The sequence below is a fragment of the Stigmatopora nigra genome, chromosome 4, assembly GCF_051989575.1.
Source record: "Stigmatopora nigra isolate UIUO_SnigA chromosome 4, RoL_Snig_1.1, whole genome shotgun sequence".
Classification (NCBI taxonomy): Eukaryota; Metazoa; Chordata; class Actinopteri; order Syngnathiformes; family Syngnathidae; genus Stigmatopora; species Stigmatopora nigra.
Genome location: NC_135511.1, coordinates 10,515,502 through 10,533,274, shown reverse-complemented (window position 1 = coordinate 10,533,274; position 17,773 = coordinate 10,515,502). Strand labels below are relative to the sequence as shown.

The 17,773-nt window shown below is 38.4% G+C and overlaps 6 protein-coding genes across 8 annotated transcripts in view; 2 read left to right on the top strand and 4 right to left on the bottom strand.

Annotated features, from left to right (window-relative positions):
- Positions 1-125: 125 nt before the first annotated feature.
- On the top strand, positions 126-3,071 carry LOC144195726 (proteinase-activated receptor 1-like). 2 transcript variants are annotated; one of them, XM_077715538.1, is made up of 3 exons: positions 126-286; positions 533-1,669; positions 2,536-3,071. In XM_077715538.1, the coding sequence occupies exons 1-3, from the start codon at positions 166-168 to the stop codon at positions 2,574-2,576; spliced, it is 1,299 nt and encodes a 432-aa protein (XP_077571664.1). In that variant the 5' UTR covers positions 126-165; the 3' UTR covers positions 2,577-3,071. The 2 variants fall into 2 exon arrangements, 1 of the variants encoding a protein (XP_077571664.1); XR_013326147.1 differs by lacking the exons at positions 126-286; positions 533-1,669 and adding an exon at positions 1,677-2,466.
- On the bottom strand, positions 2,090-4,137 carry LOC144195728 (uncharacterized). Its single transcript, XM_077715540.1, has 6 exons — positions 3,836-4,137; positions 3,531-3,676; positions 3,401-3,462; positions 2,875-2,985; positions 2,706-2,807; positions 2,090-2,544 (listed from the first exon to the last, which is right to left on the bottom strand). The coding sequence occupies exons 1-6, from the start codon at positions 3,944-3,946 to the stop codon at positions 2,510-2,512; spliced, it is 567 nt and encodes a 188-aa protein (XP_077571666.1). The 5' UTR covers positions 3,947-4,137; the 3' UTR covers positions 2,090-2,509.
- A 197-nt stretch (positions 4,138-4,334) lies between these two features.
- On the bottom strand, positions 4,335-6,348 carry LOC144195727 (uncharacterized). Its single transcript, XM_077715539.1, has 6 exons — positions 6,122-6,348; positions 5,725-5,867; positions 5,596-5,663; positions 5,136-5,264; positions 4,677-4,772; positions 4,335-4,595 (listed from the first exon to the last, which is right to left on the bottom strand). Exons 1-6 carry the CDS (start codon positions 6,230-6,232, stop codon positions 4,540-4,542), a joined length of 603 nt encoding a protein of 200 aa, XP_077571665.1. The 5' UTR covers positions 6,233-6,348; the 3' UTR covers positions 4,335-4,539.
- Positions 6,349-7,098: 750 nt separating this feature from the next.
- On the bottom strand, positions 7,099-8,340 carry LOC144195208 (uncharacterized). The gene is made up of 6 exons (XM_077714668.1): positions 8,173-8,340; positions 7,948-8,090; positions 7,795-7,859; positions 7,455-7,592; positions 7,224-7,322; positions 7,099-7,156 (listed from the first exon to the last, which is right to left on the bottom strand). The coding sequence occupies exons 1-6, from the start codon at positions 8,275-8,277 to the stop codon at positions 7,131-7,133; spliced, it is 576 nt and encodes a 191-aa protein (XP_077570794.1). The 5' UTR covers positions 8,278-8,340; the 3' UTR covers positions 7,099-7,130.
- A 3,687-nt stretch (positions 8,341-12,027) lies between these two features.
- LOC144195207 (uncharacterized) lies at positions 12,028-15,117 on the top strand. The gene is made up of 6 exons (XM_077714667.1): positions 12,028-12,196; positions 12,467-12,609; positions 12,690-12,754; positions 13,369-13,506; positions 13,651-13,749; positions 13,810-15,117. Exons 1-6 carry the CDS (start codon positions 12,092-12,094, stop codon positions 13,833-13,835), a joined length of 576 nt encoding a protein of 191 aa, XP_077570793.1. The 5' UTR covers positions 12,028-12,091; the 3' UTR covers positions 13,836-15,117.
- The window catches only part of LOC144195206 (single-stranded DNA-binding protein 2), a 32,093-nt gene continuing 28,692 nt past the window's right edge, over positions 14,373-17,773 (bottom strand). For both annotated transcript variants that reach the window (XM_077714665.1, XM_077714666.1), the window contains 7 exons: positions 17,650-17,748; positions 15,848-17,483; positions 15,095-15,240; positions 14,932-14,996; positions 14,706-14,843; positions 14,538-14,636; positions 14,373-14,459 (listed from right to left, as the gene is read on the bottom strand). In XM_077714665.1, the coding sequence (XP_077570791.1) occupies positions 17,454-17,483; positions 17,650-17,748 (129 nt within the window). In that variant the 3' untranslated portion in view covers positions 14,373-14,459; positions 14,538-14,636; positions 14,706-14,843; ... (1 more) ...; positions 15,095-15,240; positions 15,848-17,453. The remainder of the gene's footprint in view (positions 14,460-14,537; positions 14,637-14,705; positions 14,844-14,931; positions 14,997-15,094; positions 15,241-15,847; positions 17,484-17,649; positions 17,749-17,773) is intronic.

Genomic DNA, 17,773 nt, shown 5'->3' with positions numbered 1-17,773 from the left:
TTATTTTAATGAAGGGGGCTCACAATAAAAACATTGAATTGATTAAAAAAAGAAAAAAAACTAAAAATACAAGTGAAGAACTGGTTTGTGCAGGGAGGAGCTAACGGGGGTGGGTGTTGCAGCACAATAACTGGACTATATCATAACCAACTTGTCCTACTGATAATGGTCTTAAACTGCGACAGGGACTTCAAAATGCTTCAAGGCAATTCAGCTGCAGGTCAAGCATCCTTTTACCTGTTGGTGGTATTTTCACTTCACAGTTTAGCACTCGGCAGCCGCAATGGTAAGTTTCTAAAATTTAAGTAATAATTTCCCAGCCCACAAAATTGAGCCATCCTAGCTACCTCTTTGACTAGTTGACTAAAGAAAGGTTATTCAATGTACTTCTTATGATATGACCAATTGTTTCCATTATATGTACTATGCATGCTGTACATCTAATCGAACAACTACCCTTCAAAAGATAATGCTGCTTTTTAAGCAAAGTGTATTTAATTGTTTTCTTGTGTTCTTCCACATTTCCTGTAAGCCTCCAGGTTTTCCCCGAGGACCTTCTCTGCCAATTCCATGGACTATATGGACCCATCACTATTTGGCTCCGGCACCGGCTCAGGCTCCGGCTCCGGTTTCCAGCCTGAACCAGTGAGGAAACATCACGGCTCAGACCGACATCCTCTCAGGCACTACTTTATCTCGGAAGAGGCCGGTCGCTTCCTGCGTAGTTTTCTTACCACTGTCTTTGTCCCCACGGTCTACACTTTGGTGTTTGTCATTGGCGTCCCCCTCAACCTCGTCGCCGCTGTGATGTTTGTGTACCCCCTCCGTCCCAGAAAGCCGGCTGTCATCTACATGCTAAACCTGGCATGTGCTGACCTTCTCTTTGGCCTGCTCCTCCCCTTCAAGATAGTTTACCATTACCATGGCAACAACTGGACCTTTGGCCCAGTCATGTGCAAGGTCGTAACAGCATCCTTCTATAGCAACATGTACTGCTCGGTCCTGCTCATGGCGTGCATCGCCACGGACCGCCTCCTGGCCGTGGTGTACCCCATAAACTCGTTGACATGGCGCAGCCGTCGGACAGCGTGGGCCGTGTGCGTCTCCATGTGGCTACTGGCTCTCGCGGGAGTGGCTCCTCTCTTGGCCTCGGATCAGACCGCCTACTTACCCCGCCTGGGTATCACAACCTGCCACGACGTACAAGACTTCAAAAAACTGAAGTCCTTTTATCATTATTTCTTCCCCGTATACTCCTCCATCTTTTTTTTCACACCTCTTCTGGTCACTGTGGTGAGCTATGCGCGTATCATCCGGACCTTGGCGGCATCTAACGTAGAGAACCGTTCTAAAAAGACGCGGGCGGTGGTGATGGCTGTGGTCGTGCTTGTTATCTTTGTGGTATGCTTCACCCCTGCGAACATCATCCTCATGGTCCACTATGTCACGGTCAATCACACATCCGGTGACTCCACTTACCGTGCATATCTGTTAGCGATGTGCTCTGGGAGCCTCAGCTGCAGCCTGGACCCAGTCCTCTACTACTTTGGCTCGTCCCAGTGCAGGAAACAGGTGCTGGATCTGTTCAGATGCCGCCGTCCACATCAGATAGCGAGGGGTTCGCACACGCAGAGCACCAGCACCAGAACCAGCGGGCCGAGCGAGAAGAGTAAGCCGTGCAAATTGGAGGTGGTTAAAAAAGAAGTGGCAGGGCAGTACTGCAAGTTGCACACTTAATGAATAATGAGGTGTCTTAGTGGCTGATTGGCACTTGCTTCAGAGATGTTTCAACTTTAACTTAAATTAGACCCGGCATGCACTAAAACATGATCTTTCACTGTCAGTCCTCTCAGTTTAATTGATTGGACTCCTGCACCATCAATCTTAACTATTTTGTTAAAACCAACATGATAATTTTAGAAACCGTGTTGTGCAAAAAATGCATCATTGCAGCACCTTTGGCATGTACTTTATTTTATTTAAAAAAAAATGTTCCCCCTATGTTTTACTACTAGCTAATCAGGTTGAAATCGCAACACCGTCAAGGGCCACTCAATTTTTAAAAAACAGTCCCATCACTTAATGTAGATAGTTTCTTAGCCTTTATTGAAACAACTCTAGAGTTCTAGGTTTTATTATAGTGTGAGGGTCAATCAACCATTGCAACTTTTTGTTCCTTTTGCCCAGGGGTGGCCAAGTCCCTCCCCCAACACCAGAATCAAATAATTGAGATCAGTAGGAAGCTTCTGGAAAGCTTGCTGATGAGTGGGTCATTTGACTCAGGTGTGGTAGAGGAGGAGGGGAAATGGGAGAACAGACTGGATAGGGATTCTTGAGGACTGGACTTGGCCACCTCTGCTTTAACCCACAATTTAAATTTCCTAATATAGTATTACTAGATACATGATATGTTAGGTTTTAGGGTTTAATATGGTGAATGAAAACTGTACTGCGAGCATAAATTGTGTAAGTAACTCGTGTGAGTTTTTTTTTTTCTTCTTTAAGCATCTTATTCTGTCCTCTGCTTGTCATCAGGACACAGCTCTGAAACAGGAAAGCAGATAAAGAGAAAATAAGCGATTGGGAAAGAAAGAAATATGAAAGCTGACTTGTGTGAGTACTACACCCGAGCAACAACATCTCTATCTCATGACAACTTTAAAACATATCACTCAACAAGCATGAAATTCAACAAACACGCTTACCTGTTTTCCCATCATAGCTATGGAAGTTCTCTGGAAAGTTCTGACAGTTAACTTGCTTTTTAAACACTTCGACATCTTTGGGATCAATTGTCCCACTCCGTGCTGGGAGAGGCAAGATAATGTTATATATATTCAAATAGTGGCCTGCTATATGTGACAGAAAACTTACTGAAATGCAGGATGAATCTACCGGTAACGTCAAGGTTTTGGAAGCTGCCACTCCACAGGAGGCAGTCATGGCATGTCTTCAGGATTTGGCCATTGTGGAGTGAGAGGTTTTCTTTGGAAAACATGAGTACTCTATTTATTTAACAGCTCCATTTTATAAGAATTTTGCAGTTTTTGCTATAATCAAGCCCTTTTTATAATACAATTGCTTCAAGGCTCAAACTCCCATGATCACAACAAAGGTATTTGTCTTATCATTTAAATATTTGTCTAATAAATACTTCTACTGTAAGATCATTATTGTACTTATTGTTCTATTTTTCCTATAACTGTAAAACAAACTAAATTTCTCTGACAGAGGCAATCAGAACAGAATTATTATATTTGTAAAGCCAAAACCCTTTAAAAGTACTATCATGGTGATTCTCATTTGACACACTGGAGTTTATCAATAGAAAGTGTTTTGCAATTCCTTAAAATGATGTGGATGTTCTTCTGACTGAATTATCAACCGTTCAATCACTTACTCCGAAATGCGATGGTAGTATCAGTAACTGTTGCGTTGTCATGCCCATAGACACAGCGATTGCTGTGGGAAAAGAACACTGAGCTTGCGGATGGCCTGAAAAATTCCTGCAACGGCTTTAAGCGACTTACAAGTAGCAATCGCCCCATCGTAATGTCACAGTGTGGTCGGTGGATGTCGGGGACAACTCTATCCAAGAGCTTTTAATTGATCCCATTGCCTGATGGTAAGGCATGGGGTCACCAGCTCCCATTACATACACCCATTTACCAAAAATCTGCAGTGAATGACATTTGGAATTAGGTTCATTCACTTCAAGAATTGAAAATGATTCGCTTACCATTAGTTGTAAACAAATTGTACTGAAAAAATTAATGGTGAATTTTAACTGAAAACATTAAATCGCACCAAAATGAATAAAAACAGTTTAAATTACCAGTTCCTGATCATCTGGTATGAAAGGTTGGATCAGATCCCCGCAGTCCGGTGCAGAAGCTCCACAAAGTGAAGCAAGAGCCGACAAAAGAACTATAACAGTCCAAGTCATAGTTGCACTGCGTATTAATGTGCCCAAAACTTCTCCTCAAAGAGTAAAGAATTAGTGTGCAGCTGCTAATATAATGTTGTTGTTTTTTTTAAAAAGGACACCTAGGACCACTGTGAATAATTGTGCTAGGTTTCTTTATATCAGTGCTTGAATGAGTCAGTCCTCTGTTAGCTTTGAATGAAATCTGGGCAAAGTGCCATGGCTCCTTTGGATTTGATGCAAAAAGCCTTTCTCTTATGTAATGGAGGTTGATTTCCAGCAAAAGATTTGTTTGGGAAACAAAGTGTCCTTGACAGTTCAATGCTACCAAGCAACGCTTCTGTGGAGGTTTTTTGGGGGGTGGGAGAGGACATTATGGTTAGAGTTAGACAAAGAACTGACCACAAAAGAGTTGCATCAATTTATTCAACTACAAATGTTTTATAACGAAAGAAGCATTTTGAGCTTTATTTATCAACCACACAAAAATACACATGAAACTATCTTGTTTTACAGAAGTGAAAGGTTATTGCATTGCACAAAGTTGTGTGTGAATATGTAGTTTGTTTAGTTTGACATCATTTATCTAGCCTTCAACAAGTCGGTGTTACATTTTACTTTGAACTACTAGTCTCTTCCACTTGAATCTTCCTCTCATCCGGACACAGGTCTGTAGAGAGAACACCAACCAATGATGCATGAGAGCTCTTATTGCAAAATAGATGATATTAGGGAAACATGACAAACACACCTGTGTGCGAAAAGTAGTACTCTGAGGGGAAATTAAGGCACACAGCTTGTTTCTTGAAGGTGTCCAATTCAGATGGCTCCAGTTGTCCATTTCGGGCTTTGGTTGGCAAGAAGAAAAATTTCATTTTAATGGAAAGCACATAGATGGAAATGACTAACAATTTGCCTTTACATTGTCTAAATTATTGTCTATTATTAAAAAAAACTAGCTTTCACAGCGAGAACCTCCTGTTTCCTGAAATTGGACATCTATGCTGTACGTAAGAATAATACCATAAAAAGTAACTTGCCTTATAAAGAGTTAAAAGACATGTCCCAAAATATATATTTTTAAATGACGTGGAAATAGCCAATTGATTTTTAAAAATGTACTGTTCGCAATGTGTATTTAGATCTGGTATATATTTATTAATCATTGCCTCCCAGTAATAAGAGGTGATGGATTTCAAGAATCACATACTAAAGAGGAACAGGTAACGGCCTTTAGATTTTCCATCTGGGAGGAGGGTGGTGTCTTCAGACAGGAGGCAGTCGGCACAGGTTGCATAGTATTTACCCTCGTGATATGAAGTGTGGTTGTTGATGTTGACTGCATAGACATGGGGGGGGAAAAACAAAATATGTTCCACATGAACTCAAATTTAAAAAATCTCAAGGCTAGAAGTGTATGGACACTGGTGGAGTTTGCTTTTTTTACAATATCACATTAAATATCTTAACTGTACTTGAAGATGTTTAGCAAAGATATGTATTGTACCATTAAAAATTAAACATTGTGTTTTAGGTTTGGGGATGATGTCATTCATCACTGGATTGCACTTAATAGGCAAATGAATATCTTAAAAGCAATCCGAAATATTCCAAACACATCTGAATGTAAGAGATGTTGTATTGAAGTAGATATAAGAGGTGATGCATACAGGTGGCGTGACTGGTCATTCCAGAGACGGTGACATCAGCTGACCCTTGCAGACACTTATTGTCGTTCCTGTGGGGAAGAAGGAACAATAGCTTTTGTCCATTGATCACTTTGTGAGTGTTTTCCTTACAGATGGTCGGCCCAGTAGAGAGAAATGACGCCATTTTGTGAAGATGGTGACAAGTCAATCCACGAGCTGTTCACTGCCACCAGGTCATTCTTCAGGTCCGGCTCGTCCCACGAGCTCACGTGGAGAATCCATTTGCCAAAGATCTGACGTACGTAAAAAAAAAACATGCATTAAGTTTTGATTCGTTTTTATTTCAGATGATGTGAAGATGTTTGAAACTGAAGAGCAAGTAAGTCAAAAAAATTCAAAAATTAGTTCAATGAGTGCCTTCTAAGAAGGGATCCACGACATTCTGAAAGTCGGCAAAAAGTTGTTCAAGGACTTGACAATAGCAAACAAGTAGAGTGAAAGAGCACATTATGCATTGTTCAGCTTTTGAGCACTGTCAAATACTCACAGGGCTGTGATTGTCCAGCTGCAAAGGTTTAATAAGTTCCTTGCAGTCAGGCTCAGATGCGGCACACAGGGAGGTGAAGACGAGCAAAACAACCAGCACCCGTGCAGACATGCTGAAGATGGAAGACCACCGCGGAGTGCAACGATATGAGGGGAGGCTTTCTTCAAGTTCTCTCCCTCAGTGATGTGTTGTATAACAGTGAGCTAGAACACACACACACACACACCCACGCACGCACACGCACTGATGCAGAAACACTCAACATAACCTCCTGTCCCCTTAGTTGTTTGTGTGCTATTTATCTTGTTATGTAAGAGTCATCTGACCGAGTCTGAATGGGGAGGCTGCATGAAGCTCCCTTAGAAATGTGTTATAAAACCACAGCCATTAGGAAGGGGCCCTAGACACCCTTAAAAAACTAAAATATATTCTAGTGTGGTCTGTGGGAAAGTATCATGCAATACATAGTGATATATTCCATTCATTCATTTTACCAGCCACTTAACCTCACAAGGGTACAATAGGCAAGGTAGACCCTGAATGCGTTGCTTTTCATTCATAAGGCTAATATAGTCCAATATATGTTATTTATAAGGTTTAGTATATTGCATGCGATATAACCATTTATTGTTGGATTGTAATCAAACCAAAAATATACACACAGACACAGTTTCTTCATTTGAGAACTCTCCAATTGCATAATATTGCTCGGCACATCTCCTCATTCCAACCCCACCAAAAACTCCACCACATCTGCTGTGTTGTTTGTTTATTCATTGAATGACTATAACTGCTGGACTTAAGTTTGACAGAGAGAAAAAGAAACAAGCCAGAGGTGATTGAAAAAAAAATCATTTTTTTATTCAAACATCAAAAAATAAGTCTTAATTGATGTTGTTATTTTTTTTAGATGCAATACATACTGTCATACACATTTTGAGTGAAGAGGAAAACAGAGATAGACAACTCGATGAGCATTTGGTGGTTAGAAATTCAAGTTTATTAGTGGCTATCCGGACTCTTCTGGACACAAATCTGATAGATGGAGAAAACAAGTTAGAGGTGGTTGCGACAAAATGTGACCAAATCTAAAATGACTTACCCGTATGGCTTCCAAAATGCAACTCTTTTTGGAAATTCAGACAAGCGGCCTGTTTCTTAAAAATCTCCAGTTGTGCATCATCCAGTGTTCCAGTCTTTGCTGTAAAACACCCAAGAAAGTATAACATTTTTACAATAAATCTGTAAAAATATTTGCCAAACCCTGTCCTGAAGTATAGATGATGATATTATTGAGTGCAAAATAAACAGTAATAGAAGTTTTTAAACTTACTCAACAACAATAGGTATCTGCCTTTTAGGAGTCTCTGATTAGGAAGCTTCCATGTCATCTTGTCAATCAACAGAATGCAGTCTGGACACGTCTGGAGGTATTGCTCATGATGGGTTTCCTCTTCGTGGACGTAATGGACTATGTGGTGTGAACATGACAATGAAATGTGTTACAATGATTACTCAACGAAAATTGAAGTTACATCTTCACTCATCTACGATGTAGTTAACAATATTGTGTATTCTTTCAGGATATGAAGCCAATTCCACTGTCAACACTGAAACAATCAAACAACACCATCTACTGATCTCCAGCCCATGAAAGTGAGTAATTTTCTTACCATCCATTGTTGAACTGATGTTTGAATAAGAAGCAGTAAGCTTTTCATAAGAGCATTTTCCTTCGCTATGAAAGAGAAAATTGAAACGTCATAATTATAAAGCCTGTATAATTTACAGTTACTTTAATCATTGAATCGAGGCAAATTATTTACGTCTTGTCCCCTGTGGTCATTGTGAAATTTTCAGTGTTGGGTATAGCTGCAAGTTTAATCCAAAAACTGTTAGTTTTTTTAAGTTCATCCAAATAATCTTGATTGTCTGATGTTCCCACATGATAAATGAATGTTCCAGGATCCTGTAGACACACAGAACCAATTGCTAATGGAAAATTGAAAATGAAAAAAGGAACAGAAATTGCTGTAAAGATGCTTTTTTACCATGTCTGCATCCTGTAAATGTTTGACAAGTTCTCCACATGCTGGATCAGATGCAGCGGTCCACGAAGTTAGAGCCAGTAGACCTAAACAAAAAGGAACAAACATGATGAGAATGTCTATGAAAACTGGATACGAAGCTGACAGATGGACTACTGTCCAATCATGCTAGAAAGGGGCCCTAATATATGATGTGCAAGTATTGGGTAAATAAGAACTTAGGACTGCAACATGGTCAAACACTGTGTTAGTATCTTTTTTTTCAAATTTTAGTAAAAATGTTACCTTTGTGCAAGCAGCTCATGTTATGTCGGTTGTTTTCATTGATCCATCCATCCATAGACATCCAAAGTTCGAAAACATCCCTGCAGGGAGTTATTGATCCAATCTATATTAACCCCCTCTATACACACACATACACACACACACACACACACACACATATTTCAGACCACATAATTTCTCCAACTTTTTATTATAAATTAAGAATAGGCAGCCAATTGGTTAGTGCATTGGCCTCGCAGTCCTGGGGTCGTGCGTTCGATCCTAGGTCTTCTTCATTGTGTGGAGTTTCCATAATCTCCCCAGGCTTGCATGAGTTTCCTCCGGGTACTCAGGTCTCCTCTCACATTCCAAAAACAAGCATTTCATCATTTTTTTTTTTTTAATAATCCAAGTAATCCTGTTTGTCTGATGTTCTAGTATGAAAGAACAATTTTCCAGCAGATTTTTGACAGACAGAGAACCAAAGGCAAATGATATTAAAGCACATAAAAAAAGAAAAATAATTGCTGTAAAGACACTATTTACCCAATCTGCGTCTTTCAGAGGTACAACAAACTCTTCACAGCTCGGTTTAGATGAGCTACTCAAGGCAAAAAGGGCTGCCTGACCCAAACAAATGTGAACAAACATGATGACTAATTTTCAATGACAACTGAATATACAATTCCAACAGCAGGATGTCTGTCCATAGATGTCAGAAAGAGGCTTTAATATTTAATGTACCAGTATTAGATAAATATGGACTTAGGACGCGACTTGACACTCTGTTATCATTGAAAACTGTTTTTTAGGAGCAAACGCATCATATTTGATACATACATTTTGAGCAAAGTGATAATTTATTCCTTGATTAAGAAAAAAAAACCTGATGTAACCTGTAAATATGCAAATTTCAGGAAAATTTTATTTGTAGCAGTATTTTACTGTAAAGAACCATCAAGGCTCAGAGTTTAAGTATTTGAATCTGCTGTCAATTATTTAGCTGTTGTGTGTTTAAAGGGTTACATCAGTGTCAGTGTAACCCAGGCTCCAACAAGATAAAATTGGGTTCCTTTCTGTATTCCTGTTAGGCATATAATAGACTCAAATTTTGTTGATAATAACCAAAAACCCTATACTCCTGATAAAAAACACAGCCATAAAACCTATAGCGTGATTCTATTGATGATACCTTTTGATTAAACATGAAATTTCGCCAGCAAAATGCAGTTAAAATTTCATAATGAAGCCTGTTTAATTATCTGTGCTCTCTTTCCTCAATTTTACCAAATGTTATGTAACAAGAGATACAGAATTCCGATTCAACATTCTACTTCTCAGAATGAATTGCTCAATGTCAATGCTGAACATTTACCAAACAAAGTCAAAATAAAGAACAAAGCCAACTAGTTCAATGATAGTGAAAGAATTGGAAAAAAAGAAGGCGTTTTTCTGGTTAAAGTATGCTTGCTTGGATTTGACTCTTTCATCAAAGACAGTCTTAATTTGTATTGTTGTTGGTACCTTTTTAACCAAATTTGTGAGGAAGTCTTTGGTGACTGAGTCCAAGCATACTCTCACATGCAAAATGTCTTTCCTCTTGAAGTGAATGGCATTTCTCAACTTAAAAAGGTAGAAATGCCAAACATTAAACACAAAAACTTGAAATTTATCTACACAAGCAGTAAACATTTGAGGCCATTCATATGAAAATTGTTGGCCTCTGAAAAAAGGTGAAACATTTAGGCACACCCTATATGAGAAAGATAAAACAACAAATACTAATAAGTCATCAGTCTTCCACTTCTTTGGTCTTGGGTTCAAGTCCTACTGCTTGCCAAGATTTTCCTACCATCATTCAGGTAAATGAAAGAGGTAAAAATACAAGTACTACTACTAACTCTCACAGGCTGGTGGATCAGTGGATAAGTCATCAGTCTATCACCTCATTGGTCTTGGGTTCAAATCCAAGTGCATGCAAAGATTTTCCCAATATTATTCAGGTAAATGAATGAGACAAAAGTACAAGTACTACCACTTTCTCTCACAGGGTGGTGGCCCAGTGGTTAAGTCATCAGTCTCCCACATCTGACGACCTGGGTTCAAATCCAAGTGCAAGCAAAGATTTTCCAATTATTTTCAGGTAAATGAATGAGACAAAAGTACAAGTACTACCACTTTCACTCACAGGGTGGTGGCCCAGTGGTTAAGTCATCAGTCTCCCATATCTGAGGTCCTGGGTTCAAATCCCAGTGCAGGCAAAGATTTTCCCAAAATTGTTCAGTTAAAAGAATAAGTTCTAATGTCTAAGTGTCTAACTAAATAAGTATTCAGTGTTGGATGAAACATTTAGTCAAAAAAATGACTAAGTGTTTACACCCATTTCCTTGGATAAAACGTTTCAACACCCATGTATAAGTGGGGCACGAGTTGGTGTAGTGGGTTGCACACTCGCCTTTGCACCGAGAGAACGTGAGTTCGCTTCCCGGTGTCGGCGGTTCACTGACCAAGCAAGCGGTCGAGGGTCGGCCGAAGGCCGACCCGAGAACGCCTTTCGCACAGACAGGTCCCTCCAACATTCTTCCGAACTGCCGAAGGCAGTTCGGAATATAACCTTTTGCTGAAAAGTATGACTAAGTGTTTAATATATATTAAAAAGTTTTTTCTTTTTTTCTTCTTCTTGTTCCATTTTTTCTTTTTTTTTCTTCTTGTTCCATTCCATTTACCAAGTCTTCTTTCCAATTATTTTCAGCCAAAGGACGACAGCGAGAATCGAACCCAGGTCTCCCAGACGGGAGCCCAGTGATCTAACCTCTGCGCCAACCAAGTGACTACACTTTCCTTAGTAATCATTTGAGTGTCTTTCCAAGAAGTCCACAGAAACAACTAAGTGAAAATGTGTGCCGACAGCAGGAATCGAACCCAGGTCTCCCAGACGGGAGTCCAGTGATCTAACCTCTGCGCCAACCAAGTGACTACACCTTTCTTTGTAATCATTTGAGTGTCTTTCCAAGAAGTACACAGAAACAAACAACTAAGTGAAAATGTGTAGTGACCGGGAATCGAACCCAGGTCCCCTGGACGGGAGTCCAGTGAACTAACCTCTGCACCAACCAAGTGACTACACTTTTCTTTGTAATCATTTGAGTGTCTTGACAAGAAGTACACAGAAACAACTAAGGGAAAATATGTCACAACCGGGATTTGAACCCAGGTCTCCCACGTGAGAGTCCAGTGATCTAACCTCTGCGCCACAATTTGGCAACACTTTTCTATGTCATCATTGGAAGGTCTTGACTACGAGTACACAGAAACAAATAATGGAAAATGTTTCCTGACCAGGATTCGAACCCCAGTCTGCCACATGGGAGACAGGTGAGTTAACCTCTACGCCACGAATTGGCCACACTTCATCATGTCATTATTGGAAAGTATTGACTACACATGGTTGTTTCTATTAAAGGGAAAAATGATTCCAATTTCAAGTCCTTGCTTGAATAATAAAATCTTTTGCTTACATTTTCTCCCTCTCACTCCCTGTCTCTTCATCGATCTCTCTCTCTCTCACGCACTTCCCTTATAAATGCTTGTTTTCTTGTATTCATTGACAGTTGTACTGCTTTCATCACTGTGGAGGGTTAGCATTAAATATCTCGTCATGCTTGTTCACAATTTTTTAATTTTAGTGGCGCTCTTTTCTCCGATTCTTTCATCGGATCCCAACTGTGAAGAACTTGTAGTATCACTGGAAGACAGGAACCTGGTATGTTGTAGATATAAAAATAAACATTATCTGCTTGGAAATGTTTGGAAAACAGTCAGTATGCACAGTTAAATATGCAAATACATCCAAAGACTATTAACCCAAATTTTTGCAGATTGCACATCTTGGGTTGGAATTTTCTGATAAATGTAACATTGTAATATTTCATCTAAAATCTGCAACTCATATTTTGGAGGAAAACATTTAAGGAAGCTAGAAAATCATCTACAATACTTTGTTGGTGTCTTTTGCATCTGTGTTTCTCCTTAGATTTCTGGAAAATGGATATTTTATGCTGGCACATCAGACAATGAAGATTTTTTGGATGAATTTAAATCGGTCTCCAGCTCCTGGATTGAACTTTCACTCCTGCAAAACAGTGAAAACTTTACAATGACATGGAGCGACAAAATGTAAAAAACTTTGATTGATCCTCATTTTGGCTTAAAAATCAAAATGGACATAAAAATAACAATTTACTTTTCTTTACCAGAGAAGGGAATTGTTCTTTTGACAATGTTACATCCACTTTTTCAAACAGCTCTTCAAATGTGCAAGGTAAATACATTTTGATTTTCATATGGCCTGGCTACATGTGGACAATTGTTATTTTGTTGTTGTTGTTTTTGTCAAGAATAACATTTTGCGGTTGGATTTAATTCTTGAACAGCTAAGTTATATTAAAGGAAAATACAAAATGACTTCTATGAGAAATAAGAAAAATATATACTATATACATATATATTGAATTAAATATCAATCAATAAATCAAAGTGTTTTAAAAATGCAGTTAATGTAAATGATACTGTGCTAAGAAAAAAATAACCATTGTTTAAAAAAAACAGACATTGTAAGAAGTTACTCATTACTTGACGTTTCTTTTCACAAATATTTTTGATTGGTACTTTTTTGGATTCCAACCATTACTTTAGTCACATTAAGTACTATTACCTGAGTTCAATGTTTAGTTATTTTACACAACTGTTTTTTTTTAATTATATGCATCCATTCCTTTATGTATTTATTTTTAATTTTAGGAGCTTCAGTCCTCCATACAAGTGTTCCGCCATACTGATTGAATATCTCAATTGAATGAAATTTGACTTGCAGAACAGTTTGTTTCATTTACAATAATATATGAACTCGATTTCCTCTATGTTCTTTACTAATAGCTCACTACATAACATCTGAGGAAATACATGCTGAGACATACCTGAAGACCTGTCCCGATTGCCTCCTCTTGATTGACAAAATGGCAGTGCAGGTCTCGGATTTAAAAACCTTAGAAGGCAGAGTGTTTGCTCTTTTCAGTGAGTCTACAGTTCACATTTCTTTTACAAGTCTCTCCAGACCACATTAGCTCATTCTATTTAACTCCAAATATGATGTGCGTGACAACCATTTGGTCAGGAATTTTGTTACATCATAAATTTGTCTATCAATGTGTGTAACAGCGAGATCAGGAAGACTCGATGACACTCACCTGGATGTTTTCAAGAAACAAGCTGCTTGCCTCAAGTTTACAGGAGATTTGCATTTTGGCGACACCACGGGTAATTCTGTCTCATTTTGACACAGTCACCGACAACTATAAATATGTTTCTCTCTTTCAGATCTGTGTCAAGAAGAGAACCCATAAAAGCAAGAAAACCTATTTGTTCACCTCACACCATATGGACTACCATTTCCAATACTTATTGCTTGTTTCAGATATTCCAATTTACAGATAAAACTTAAGAATGTGTCCATATGCTGTTAGAGTTCCTTGGATTTGTTATGCTTTTTCCCCTCTGGTGTCTTGTCCAAGTGATTGCCCATTGTGTTCAGCTGTCTTCCCCTGGTGTGTCCTTGCCCTGTGTGTTTTCCAGATGCTCCTAATTGTCTCGTCAACCCATGTCAGTCTATTTAAACTGATTGTAAAAGTCATTGTCGGATTGTCTGCTTTTTTTGTAACATACCAAGTTGCCATGACATGCTCCCTGTTCCTTCCTGATTTCTAAGTCATTGTTATGTTCTAAAAATCCTGCCCAAAATATTAAAGTTTTCGTTTCAAAATATTAAAGTTTTCGTTTCAAAATATTAAAGTTTTCGTTTAAGTACTACTTCCTTCTCCTTGCCTGCTTCTATGCAATTGGGTCCTAATTCATTTATTTGGAAAGACATTTGACACAAAAAATAGATGTGCTAGGTTCAATTTATTATTGGGGTTGCATGAAACTATCTGAAATGTGTACTGTGTATTACTGATTGTCTGGACAGAGATCTGAAAGAGAGAAAGACACAATATTACTAGTGAGACAGTCATAGTGAAAGAGCACAGGTAGTTTTTTTCTCTTCTTACTTGAATTGTCAAAAAAGTGCAAATCTTGTGTAAAGTTCTCGCAGGCGAGTTGCTTCTTGAAAAACTCTAAGTTAGAGCTATCCAGACTCCCGGACCTGGCTGTTAAACACAGAGACGAGATTTTAGTGTGGAGATGCATTACAATGTAAGAGATAATTGTGAACTCACTAAAAAGGAATGCAATTTTTCCATGCACACTTTCCCCAGTAGACAAAAGCGCTGTGGTATGATCAATCCAGATGAGACAATCGGGACATGTCTTCAGGTGCTTCCCCTGGTGAAGACTATCACTGGTCCTGAACTCAACTATGATGGATGTAAAAGTTAAAAACTGTGGTTTCCTACAGTAATGAAAAATACACATGTCATTGCTGATGATATGTGCTGAACTTACATGCCATTTGACCAGAATTCAATGTATAACTGGAAATCGCCTTTTCATGATTACATGTTCCATCTCTAGTAAAGTCAAATTGTGATCATTAATATTGTGGTTAGACATGTTAGAGGAAGGGTTTATACATCTTCCTCATTGGTGTTATTGTAGTAATAAATACATTATTTTGTCGTGCCATCTTAATTCAAGGTTATTGGTGTCGGCTACAGGTACGGCATCCATCCATGAGCTAGTGATTCCTTTCATTTCACCCATGAAATCTACATTGTCTGATAGGCCAGCATAAAGTATCCATCTTCCCCCAACCTGTGCACACACAGAACAAAAATGCAACTTAATTCCTAATGAATTTGAATACATGTATGTGCATGACAACTTACTGCAGAAAATTGTTAACATTACTATTATAGTTTCTCCACAGTTGAGAAGAACTGTTAAACACATTCTCTGAACCGAATTAAAAAAAAAAAAGTCTTGATTGATTTAAATTGACTTGCTGTTTTTGCATGGCTAACTGTGATACGGTTTTACCGCTAAATTATAAAAATGGGTAGTAAAAAATGTGAACAAAATTTAATTTTCTTTTCCAACACCATACAAAAGTGTTGGGAGAATTATTTAGTTATTTTTTTAAAAATCCCCCTTTTTGTTAAATGCATTAACCAAACATGTCCTCACTTTATTTTGCATCAAAAGTTTGCCTTCTGGTAAATATATTTTACAAAGACGGGTTTTAGATGATAGTAGTAAGTGGATGTAATGTGAATTTTGGGAAGGTTTCAATAGAATGTGTACGTTTAATAATAACAGTAACTATCATTATACATAAAGTGAAATACATTGGGTTAAGTATATCCAAAGTTCTGTAAAAAATGAAGCTGATCATTTTATAACTGGCAAATGGGCCACATACCAGATTCAGGTTATCTTGAGGTGCAACAATTTCTTCACAAGTCAGCTCGGATGCAGATGTCAGAGCGCAGAGCGCTACGAAACCTAAACAAAAGCGAAGAAACATGGCAAAATCTCTGACAACAGTTAGGAACAACACTAAGAAGAGTAGGTAAAGACTGTCCACCGATGGACTCTTGAAGCTCAAATTTATTTGTGTGGCTTATTTGCGTGACTGCTGGAGCAGTGATTGCGAGACCGTTCATTTTGTAAACAAGAACTTAGAACTTGTGACATAAAGCAAAGGTTAGGGGAGCTTTAAAGTCTTGCATTAACTTCCACACCTGCTCGCAAATCGTGAAAGGAAACACAGAACATATAAGGGACCAAAGAAAACGGAGTTGAGAAGTTTGCTGAGGGAAGAGAAGATTTATACCAGCATATTCAAAAACCATGAAATACTTCTCCGTATATTTACAAAACAGAATACAAGAATAAAAAAAGAAGTGAATACATCACAAATGGAGTTCAACATAGCGCCACTAATCATGGTCCAATTTACAAATGTGTCGTCTTGTACTCCCACCTATGGCTTCATACTTACAAAAGAAGAACAAATAGTTATTTCGTTTGAGTTGTCACATTGTATCGTCGCCAGTCCGTTTCTCGCATTAGCAATTTAAAATTTTCATTAAATAATATGAATCATAATATCAAATACACATACAAGACAGGGAGCTACATTTGTGGGCTGTACACTTTGCAGTTAGGAAGGCGGATGGAGGATATTCACAGGCACGTGGACCTTTTGTACACCATAAATAAAACATCAAAAACATGAATTAGAAACAATCCCATTTTCCTTGCCAACCGCTCTTTTAGTCTATTAGTCTTCATGTCACAGTTTGATCGGATGATGACTTTTGGAGTGCTAAATTTTCCTGATTTGTCTTAGAACTCTTATTAATGCTATTTTTTTAAAAACTCAAACCTAGGGGGCCAGCATTTAATCAAAAAATCAGAAAAGAAAAGTCAATATTTGCTTCTATTCATCTTGAACACTGGACATAACCAGAATTAGAAAAATATGAAGTAGAGCGTCATGTTTTTTTAGTACACACTGAGCATGGTGGACAAATAAAGAAAGAAAAAGGCATCGCAAAAACTGCAGTAAATTGAATAAACCTCAAGGTAATATGATTGGAATATGTCTACATTTTCTCACAAGATAAGGTATATTTGTTTGGTAAATTACAGAAAAAAATAATGTTCATGGTGATGAGTTACAGAAAACTTAACCCTCTGGATTGTCTTTAAACTTGAAAATAAATAGAATGCTGTCCATCTGTCCATTGGGGCATGAGAGGTCCACACAAAATACACTTGGGGATTTCCTCCATGCGTTTCAATTGTTCCTTTGTACAGTCGCATAGTTGCAGAAGAGGAATTGATGAGTGTGGCCAAGAAGTTATTTAGAATGGACAAACAACGAGGAAGGAAGGTGTGTAGGTGTCGGAAAACAAAGCCCTGGCTCACTCACTGTCCTTATCGCGCAGGTTTGAGGCCAAAGACTCACAGCTGACATCAGATCAAGTCGGCGGCCCGCTAAAAAGCCGCTGGCCTGCTCCTCACACGCTCATGGTCATGTTTGGAGAATACTGCCAAGAGACATATTAAAAATCCCATCAACATCCTATATTCAATTAAACATACACTGATTTGTAGTCATTTTTAAATGTGAATAAATAAAGTCCCTAAGTATATATATATGAAAAGCCTTGGACAAAGATCTTATCCATATTAATGCTCTCAGATTACACTTACACTTTCATTCTGAAAAGGGTTGAGGAAGTTCCCAGCCATCTCACCGTCCTCTCTGGGGGTGCCGGGCTGGTTGCTCATACTCAGATTACCTGGCGAGTTCTGCATGAACACGAGAAAAATTCGA